This window comes from Pyricularia oryzae, chromosome 1 (genome assembly GCF_000002495.2).
Source record: "Pyricularia oryzae 70-15 chromosome 1, whole genome shotgun sequence".
Classification (NCBI taxonomy): Eukaryota; Fungi; Ascomycota; class Sordariomycetes; order Magnaporthales; family Pyriculariaceae; genus Pyricularia; species Pyricularia oryzae.
The window spans coordinates 510,487-520,018 of NC_017844.1; the positions used below are offsets into that span (position 1 = coordinate 510,487).

Below are 9,532 nucleotides of genomic sequence, written 5' to 3' on the forward strand. Positions count from 1 at the left end.
TGCCGCTCTTGGGCAAAAGGGGCTGATGCGCGTCTAAAGCGCCAATTACCAAGGAGATGCTCAATCATCCCTGCATTCGTGCCGCTGGACATGTCAAAGGTACAAATAAATTTCTGGTTCACCAGCGAGCCAGCTGTGAATCTAAATTACGTAAAGCAGCTGCTTTGCCTTTTGGCTGTTCGTCTGGCAGCCAATCTGCCAAATGCATATTCTTATCTGCTGGATTATTGAAGGTGCCAAGATTAAGTTTTAAATAGAGTGCTGAGGCACAACACCATAGAGTGTGATTTTTGGTTGTATTGAGACATGAACTTTCGAGGCGGAGAACAAAAGCGCATGCCTTACGCAGCAGGTTCTCCGACATTCCAGCAATGCCAATTATGTGCAGGTTCTGATTGCAGTCAACCCAGAAAGGAGGATCTCGACCACACCCAACACTCCTGCTGAGCGACGGCTCCGGATGGCTTGTGCTGGCAAGAATCCAAACATTTGCAGCTACATGTGATCTTCAACTTCTTTTTTCCTTTTTTTTCTTTTGACTTTTTACTTTTTGGCTACTTATCTGCCTTGGTTATATACATCTACTTTCCTTGCTAGGCGCACCCCACATGTCATCCCGCTTGAGCCAGCCACAGATTTGACACTGCTAAATTGTCATTTAAAAGACACATTCCATATCCCCATAGCATGGTCAAAGAGAAAAGGCTGAATAGGTATATAACAATAGAGATTGACAGCGATAGCCTATTTACAAGCAGAGCCGAGTCCCACACCGTGGTCTGAAGAATCGCCAACACACACACCTACGCCCTTCTTCACACAAACCGCCACCACATCATCCTTCTAGTGGTTCTTGCCGCAAAAGTACAGATTAGAGTTGGCACGCTCATACCCGATCGACACATCGCTGCGCCAGTTGGACCACCCGGCCCTGTACGCCCCGCAGTCGGCGCTGACGCCGCCGCTCTGGATCTGCCGGCCTATCAGGTCCTCGGTGCAGACGTACGTGGTCGAGCGGCTGGTGTTGCAAAAGTAGGCCACCACGCTGCCGTACTTGGAGTAGAAGTCGTCCCCCGCGCGCAGGTCCGTCCCCGACCCGCAGCCCCATTTGAGCGTGCGGACCACCGTGTCGGCGTCGCCCCTGTCGAGGTCGTAGTCGGCGCACGTCACGCGCCAGTCGTCCTGCCGCCCGCTCAGGAGGAGAGACGGGTCCGACGGTGCCGCCATGGTGGGCGCCACACCCACGGGCAGGGCGACGGCGTTTGCGGAGATTTTGCCCCCGCTGCCGCCCTCCTCGACCCGCGTGTGGTGCGCAACCCCGTCGTCGTCGATGGTGACCCGGTACATGCCGTCGGGGGTGCCGTCCGGTATGGTGAAGCCTCTATCGCGTGAGGCACCCGAGACCTCGAAGCGTTTGACGAGGGTGCTAGGGTTTTCCGTGCTGGTCGGTATGACGAGACCGAGGACGACGGAGGAGAGGAGGGTGGATAGAAGGATGGAGTGACGCATTTTTTTCGTCTTTTGACTTTGGGGTCCGAAGGGGATTTGTTTGTTGGTGGAATTTGGAGAGCTGTGACAACAAGGCTCGCGGGGGGATTTTGTAATCTAGAGTACTAGGTCTCTTTGTTTGGACTTGTTGGCCTGGTGGACTGTCCGAGTTGGGGATGCTCGTCGACGTCGGGCGGCCTATTTATATATATCTCCATGATGGCGTTTTGGGGTCCGACCTTCTGCAACTGACAAAACTACAGGGAACAGTTGCAGAATTCCAAAAGAAACCTCGAACGCGCCTCTTTTCTGTGAGAAAAAATGGAGCAAGGCTGTTGCCAAAGGTTTAGCTTGGCAAATCAGTTAGACACCAACATACATTGTGTCGAGTTGGCTTGTATCGACTGCAGCTAGATTGACTACAATGGACGTCCTGTGTGAATGCGAAAATGAGTGCCATACAGGGCTGACATGAGAATACCTTGCACTCAAGCGTTAAATAGTTCTTTGTCCTGGATAGACCTTGTGTCCTGTACTGGCCTTGTGGTTTACCCGTATAACGCCTGCACTCAACCCCCAAATCCAGAGTCAAAATTAGGCTGCGCTTTGTGGAAAACCCTTGCTGCACATTCATACAGGGGTCTATTGCAATTCTGGGGACGATCTGCCAGGGGAGCTTACTTCTTCAGCAGCCCGGCGGACTAACTGAAGCCTCTGCCGAAGCATTGCCGATGATCTGCGAGGCAACAAGAGAGTACCCAGCCTACTGTTTATGCAAAAATAAAGCCGAGCGGAGCAGATTTACAGAGGAAAGTCTTCTATGACATAAAGACCACAAGCAGGCCACAATATCATGATGTTCTAGCCGATTCGTCACAGCAAGTTTCGACGCTTGTGCATACTCTAGTATCTGCCAGCCGCCACTGTCCTTTTGCGTGCAAACCTTCCCAGCCGACAATGCACGCGCAGACACACCTATGCCGACCATTGAGTGAGCTGGGATTGGCTCTTGAAATCCGGGCCGGTTGTATAGGTAGGCTAGGGCTGGCAACTTACATGCCAAAGCAGCCCGTGTTCAAGACGAAGCCCGCCCCCCTCTGGATATGGCCTGCAGATAAATCTCAGAACTAGGTGGTCAGAGGACATGGATTTCCTGCTCTCGCTGTCCGATATCGTTATGTTACCATGCTCAGAAATGCTGTTCGTTGTCCATTTTGCAGACGTTTTGGACAAACAGAGTCAAGGACGATTGTGCATGAAATCCGCAGATTACTACGTTGTAGTCCCCTGCGACCTATAAAGTACCTGCGTTATCTAATTCGAGTACCGGCTCAATATTTACCCCATATTTACCCGGGGGAACTGTCTTCAAAACAACGAAATTTGAACTTATCCAGGAAATGAAAGCAGTTACGCGGTACTTCGCACTGAACATATAACAGGTATTCGAGAATCATTCAGTATTGATATAAAAAAAAAAAAGGTTTAGTCACTTTTGGCTTTGTCAAGTCGTGAGCCTGTTGTAGTCAACTGCGTTCGTTGACACGCTAGCGCGATCTCGGCCGTGTGTTCCACCGAGCGGCTCTGCCCCACGGGGAATTGGGCCCCGATCTCGGTGCGTGAGGGGATTGAGACGCGGGGCAGCGGCCTTCCCGAGGGTACGATGAATGCTCGAAAACTTTGTCCAGGAGATCTGCATTGTCTTTTGTTCCCACGAGTCGAAATTTCTTTGTAAACTTTTTTCTTGCGACGACTGACTCGACCAGAGCCTTCAGGTGTTAATAGAACGATCCCTCACCTCATCACCATCTTCTCTGGAATCATCGAGTTTGTGGACAGTAAAACATAGTGCTTGCCATCATGAAGCTCCTCTACCCAACCTCTCTCAAGCTCGACGTCCAGAGCCTCGAGGGCTTTGGCGTCGCCCTCCAACCCTACGATGTCACGACCCCCATCCCGGAGGAGCACATCGACGCCGACGTGCTGGTGACGTGGACCAACACCGCCGACAACCTCAAGGACGCGGCTGGGCGCATGAAGAACCTGAAGTGGATCCAGTCGCTGGCCGCCGGCCCCAATGACGTCCTCAACGCCGGCTTCGACCCGACCAAGATCAAGATCACCACCGGTTCCGGCTGCCACGACCACACCGTCGCCGAGCACGCCCTCGGCCTGCTCCTCAACGCCGCTCGCCGCTTCTACGAGATGCGCGACTACCAGCTGCAGCGCAAGTGGCCCGCCCACCTGGGCGGCGCCCAGCCCGACCGCCCCGCCGACAAGTTCACCTCCCTCCGCGGCGCCAACGTCCTCGTCTGGGGCTTTGGCAACATCGCCAAGACGCTGACGCCCGTGCTGGTCGCGCTCGGGGCCAACGTCAAGGGCGTGGCCAGGACCGCCGGCGTGCGCAACGGCGTCGAGGTGTTTGGCGAGGACAAGCTGGACGAGCTGCTGCCCAAGACCGACGCGCTCGTCATGATCCTGCCCGGGTCGGACTCGACGCGGAACGTGTTCAACGCTCAGAGGATCAAGCAGCTGCCCAAGCACGCGTGGCTCGTCAACGTCGGCAGGGGCACGTCGGTCGACGAGAAGGCTCTTGACGCCGCGCTCCGGAACGGAGAGCTCGGTGGTGCCGCGCTCGATGTCTTCGAGACGGAGCCGCTGCCAGAGTCATCGCCGCTCTGGGACGCGCCCAACGTCATTGTCAGCCCGCATGCCGCCGGTGGCAGGCCGCAGGGTGCCGAGGAGCTGATCGCCTACAACCTGAGGAGGTTTAGGGCCGGCCAGGACCTGAGGAATATCCTATGACGCCAGACAGGTCAAACAGCCAAGCTGTGATATGACAAGCCTGCAAGCTGTTGTATATGGGTAGTTGATGTATTATAACCTTACTAGAACCTAGTGGTACTGCAACATAGGTGCTCATCTTTGATGATGTGTGTATACATCTGAGCTGTCGTCAAGTTTGGAATATGTCGAGCGATCATCCTGATACGACTGTTGCATCCTGTCCATAACTTGCTATAAATAAAATCGCATTAGTATCACTGACAATGTGCTCTACAGTACGAAGGTATGCGGAATGGACGTGCGCTGAATTGAATTTTTAGATGCTGCCTTGGCTTTGAACGGACCGCCGCACATGCGAACCATGCAGGACCCACCCACTGAACTAGGGGACCCTGCCCACCATCTTCAGCGGAACGACGTGTCTTGGTGCACTGTTCGAGGGGTCTAGACGCGCCACTTCAGACACCCCTGACAGCCAGACCAATTTCAGGGATGTCCGCTGATATGCAGCAAGGTGAGCCGATTCTCACGACCCTTGGCCATGGCATGTTCTAAAATCGAAACGAATTCTCCTCTCGAACGAATCGCACTTTGACAAATCTGACTGCCAATTCGCATCTATCTGAAATTAGCCGCCAATATTAAGAGACATTCTTTCGCCTCGCAAATATACGCTCGCTTGGTGGCTGCATCACCAAGGTAGCTAGCACTCGACTAGGCCCGACCGTTAGAGCCGGCCGTTCTCGTAACTGAGTCCCTGAACTCGACTACATCCGGAGCACGCAGATCTGCGCTTCTTCCCTTCTACCTCACACGATAGACACGACATACACTACGATACGATGGCGAGGAGACAACATTTGACCTTGATGGTCGCCCTGTCGATTGTCACGTTTCTGAGTCTCACCTACATGTTCTCCGGCAATGGCCCTCGTACCGACCGCCTGCCACTCGCATTTCAAAAGCCCTCGGCTCCTTCAGATCCGGCAACTCTTGCACCAGAAAAGGCGCCAAGCGACGCGTCCGATGCCAGCAAAGCCGACTTGGGCGCGATATCACAAGATATTTTGAAAGGAGGATCGATAGCTCCAAAGCTCGAAAACGCAACAGCAAAGTACGGAATCCTCTACATCCTGAGCTCTGCAGCATACGGCCGAGGGGCCCGTTTTACCTTGACTCGCCCAAATCTCTACAAGAAACACGTCCCGCTAACATGCAATCTATCCGTTGTTCTACAGAGCCGAACTCGGCCGCGCTTCGTGGCGACTCTTCCACACGATGATGGCCCGCTTCCCCGAGAAGCCGTCGGCGGACGACAGCCTCGCGCTCAAGACGTACATCCAGCTCTTTGCGCGCCTGTACCCCTGCGGCGACTGCGCGTCGCACTTCCAGCAGCTCCTCAAAAAGTACCCGCCGCAGGTCTCGTCGAGGAACGCCGCCGCCGGGTGGGCCTGCTTCGTGCACAACCAGGTCAACCAGAGGCTCAAGAAGCCCGAGTTCGACTGCGTCAAGATTGGCGACTTTTACGACTGCGGGTGCGGAGACGACAAGAAGAAGAAGGAGGGCGATGCGGGGGGAGACGAGAAAGCTCTCCAGGTGCAAGAGAAGAAAAAGGAATGAGAGTCCTGGTGGTTACAAGCTATTGTGCAAGATTTATGAAGGAGCAATAGTGCTACAGGACATCCTGGGGGCTAGTCAAACTGTTGCCCTCCGTTCCAACCATGAATGTGGGTTGGCTTGTATCGTAGATGATTTTTGGGCACAGCATGGCGTTCTGCTTACTTGTTTCAGGTTATCTATCTTGAAGTGATTTTTATCCATTATCGAATCTGAAATTAACCCATTTAAATTGCATGGTAATCAATCTCTATTCAGAACCCGGTCCTCCATGAAAGTATGTACGCACTGGAAGGCTTGATTGTATCACGTGACCAGAACATCTCTCAGAGGCTGCCACCTTGCTGACTAAGGTAATATCGTATCAACGCGTGTTCTGGGTTGCCTGAGCTCCAGCTCCGCCATCTCGGGGAAGCTCCAAACGTCACAACCCTCCGCCCTCCACTCCCAGCTATTACAATCCATTCAACCACGATTTTATCAGCACCCAACGAGGCCTCACTGCTGATTGACGACCGAGACGAACCACGACCACTACGCCGAACACACGAAGCAGTCACAATGGAGTTTGGCAACTCAGGGATGCTCAACGAAGGCAAGCGGAACCACAACCAGCGACCCATTTGCTCATAGCAAGCTAACAATGACGGCGGCTTCGTAGATGGTGTCCATATCGATATGGACAGGCTGAAGAAGGGAGAGGTCAAGTAAGCTACCACGAGGCTGAGATGCCACTCACCCTGTTCAATAAATGGAGCGTCGCTAACCAACACGCAGCCTAGGAACTTCGATGTAAGCCGCCTGTGCCCTCCCGAGTATCGCGCGGGGCCTTGGCCTCATGCAACAGATTCTAACAGTTTGCCACAGTATGGCTGTCACATTCAAGGATGGTGTCATTCTGGGTACGTCTCCTGCTACTCGGTGCTCCTTACCATTGCGGTGGGCATCGTCCTTGTCGCGCAGGAGCTTCTGTCTAACATGATCCCCACATTGCACACATATAGGAGCCGATTCACGCACAACCACCGGCGCATACATCGCAAATCGAGTCACAGACAAGCTCACGAGGGTGTCTGACACCATTTGGTGCTGTCGATCCGGGTCGGCTGCCGACACGCAGGCCGTCGCCGACATTGTCCAATACCAACTGGGGCTGTTCCACATGACGAACGGCAAGCCCCCAACAACGCAGACCGCCGCGGCCATCTTCCAAGAGATCTGTTACTCAAACAAGGACCGGCTGTCGTAAGTAACCATGTGCTGTTTATATAGACCCCTCGGAGCAGGCATGCATCCAATGTTATGCGTTGAATACATCAGTTTGCTTGATGCTGCTCCCGAACCGGCCTTATCATCACTTGCTAATCTCAAAATTGTTCCAACTCGCAGAGCAGGTCTTATCATCGCAGGCTGGGACGAGCGACACGGCGGCCAAGTCTACTCGATCCCGCTCGGCGGCTCCCTACACAAGCAGGCATATGCGATTGGCGGCTCGGGCTCAACCTACATCTACGGATACTGTGACGCGAACTGGCGGGAGGGTATGGAGGAGGCTGACGCCGTTCAGTTCGTCAAGGGTGCATTGGCAGAGGCCATCAAGTGGGATGGCAGCTCCGGCGGTGTTATCCGCATGGTCGTGTTGACGGCCAAGGGTGCCGACAGGCATCTGTACCTCCCTGACGAGGGCTACACTGTCAAGCACTAGATCTGCGTCGGAAAAGGGGACTGATGAACGGTTCATTGTGGAGGGGGAGACTGAAGTTGGGAGGAACCTAGGCTTTGATGACCACTGGGCTTCCTCTTGTACCAACATGACATTATGGTAGACTTGCGGGATGATCTTGCAGGGGCACATTTACTTTTTAATGAAGTCCAAAGAGTGATGGGTTGGGATGACAACCAGATAGATCCGTTCACCCCCTCTTCAAAAAGACACAAGAGAGGTTCTTCTTCCGTCCCCTGTAATGATCAGGTGATATTGTGTGGATGTCCGCATGCCAAGAATTCTACGTAGCAAGCTGGGTACGGAGTTCGGAGTAAAAAAAAACACGGGCTGAGTTTTGGAGTCTGGACCACGAGGTTGGGAATGAAGTGGGTGGCGTGAGGATCGGGCACCGATCTTGTGGGCGATGGGCGCGCGAGCTCGCGCGCCGCCTACCAACGCCGCCAGTTGGCATCAACGCAGGTTTGATCGGCGCAGTGGTTAGTGCCGATGCAGGGAAATAAAAAAACTGCTGGGCTGGGCACACGAGGCGGTGAACCATATTGGTGCTAGGGCGGTTGCGCTACGGCAGTAGATGGGGGAGTGGAGGGGGGTTGCAATAGCGTAGTTTCCCTACGAGGGCTGAAATGGATGTGATCCACGAACTATTTGATCCAGGTCGTCTTTTTGATAAGCTCTTGTACTCCGTACAAAATCAATATACCGCCGGGTGATCATGGAGTAAGACTTTTTTGATATACGGTGCCGTGTTCCAGTTTTGATGAATGAGTTGGGTGACTTGGTTCGCAGGGTCTAGTAAGCCGTTGTGACTTTTGTAGCCCGTGATTACCTAAGGTTAGGTGCGCAGCGATACTTCTTTTAGACCTAGTGTTTTTTTTGGATGTTCTTCCCTTCCGGTGCCGGTAGCCAAGTGTTGTATCTCTCGTAGACATTTCAATGTTCCTATGAAATGCGTGGAGCTGGTATGGAGGTACGCATATACCGGTCCTGTAAACTTGGCCGGGGTGCGTGCGTGAGCGCGCAAAGAGGTATACATGTGCGAATATGCAACGTCCGGATTGGTTGTTGTGTAATGTTGCCCGACTGGGTTCCTTTTTTTTTCCTACGGAGTAGAGGGGTTCACTTTTGCAGCACCAACCCGCTTTTTTGTACTACGTATTTCCTGACTTGACAATATTTGACTTGTGAAACAGAAATGGTTGAGAACTGGCAGGGAAATTGTAGGTGAGGCCTTTTGTTTTATCTTCCTCCTTCATATTCGTTCTCTTTTATGTTCTGGGTGCGCTTAGTATACTGATTCTTAGTGAACATTGGCAGGACCGGTCAAAGCGACTATTGTAGTATACAATATGGGGCCTACGTATCTTTATATGAAGCTTTTTTGGGTGTTTGCACCGTTAGCAAAAAGAGTGAGTGGTAAGGTACCAGGATCATGAGGTATATCTTTGCCAAGAGCAACCACGAACCACGATCGCCACCTTACGGCCTCCTCTCATCTTTTCCTTCATACTCCTACTTTCTCTCCGGTTTGATTTCATCAAGGTCCGAACTGCGTACTTAAAGAGGTACATGGTACAGAGCTGATGAGATAAAGTATTCAAGCTGCGAATAATTCTCCGCATGTGTTCGAGCCTACAGACAGCAACGCGACTGACATTTATAAATCTCACCTTGTCCAACATGGGGCAATGCTACTCATGCGGTCGTGCCCCGACTTGAGCCACTGTCCGCAGGTAGCGATTGACGCGGAATCCACCATATCGGACGGCCCCGCACCGCTGGGCTCTTTGACCTTCCTCATCACACCGGCCGTCATCGCATCGCCAACCAGCCAATCCCTCCCATCGCCTGCGCGATTTACCATTGCCGTGTGAAATGTTCCTCGTTTCCGTCTTGTTATCCTGAAAACCCCTGAGT

At 53.0% G+C, this 9,532-nt stretch overlaps 5 protein-coding genes across 5 annotated transcripts; 4 read left to right on the top strand and 1 right to left on the bottom strand.

Annotated features, from left to right (window-relative positions):
- Nucleotides 1-843: 843 nt before the first annotated feature.
- MGG_02083 (uncharacterized protein) lies at nt 844-1,509 on the bottom strand (the record flags this gene model as incomplete). The annotated part of the gene is made up of 1 exon (XM_003708805.1): nt 844-1,509. The coding sequence occupies one exon, from the start codon at nt 1,507-1,509 to the stop codon at nt 844-846; it is 666 nt and encodes a 221-aa protein (XP_003708853.1).
- Nucleotides 1,510-3,152: 1,643 nt separating this feature from the next.
- On the top strand, nt 3,153-4,532 carry MGG_02084 (uncharacterized protein). The gene has a single exon (XM_003708806.1). It carries the CDS (start codon nt 3,349-3,351, stop codon nt 4,291-4,293), a length of 945 nt encoding a protein of 314 aa, XP_003708854.1. The 5' UTR covers nt 3,153-3,348; the 3' UTR covers nt 4,294-4,532.
- Nucleotides 4,533-4,721: 189 nt separating this feature from the next.
- On the top strand, nt 4,722-6,193 carry MGG_02085 (FAD-linked sulfhydryl oxidase ALR). The gene is made up of 2 exons (XM_003708807.1): nt 4,722-5,389; nt 5,514-6,193. The coding sequence occupies exons 1-2, from the start codon at nt 5,118-5,120 to the stop codon at nt 5,893-5,895; spliced, it is 654 nt and encodes a 217-aa protein (XP_003708855.1). The 5' UTR covers nt 4,722-5,117; the 3' UTR covers nt 5,896-6,193.
- Nucleotides 6,194-6,307: 114 nt separating this feature from the next.
- MGG_02086 (proteasome component PRE3) lies at nt 6,308-7,929 on the top strand. The gene is made up of 6 exons (XM_003708808.1): nt 6,308-6,487; nt 6,554-6,599; nt 6,670-6,684; nt 6,760-6,794; nt 6,897-7,137; nt 7,282-7,929. The coding sequence occupies exons 1-6, from the start codon at nt 6,454-6,456 to the stop codon at nt 7,595-7,597; spliced, it is 687 nt and encodes a 228-aa protein (XP_003708856.1). The 5' UTR covers nt 6,308-6,453; the 3' UTR covers nt 7,598-7,929.
- A 635-nt stretch (nt 7,930-8,564) lies between these two features.
- MGG_16032 (uncharacterized protein) lies at nt 8,565-9,489 on the top strand (the record flags this gene model as incomplete). Its single annotated transcript, XM_003708809.1, has 4 exons — nt 8,565-8,585; nt 8,809-8,835; nt 8,992-9,024; nt 9,349-9,489. The coding sequence occupies 4 exons, from the start codon at nt 8,565-8,567 to the stop codon at nt 9,487-9,489; spliced, it is 222 nt and encodes a 73-aa protein (XP_003708857.1).
- Nucleotides 9,490-9,532: the final 43 nt, after the last annotated feature.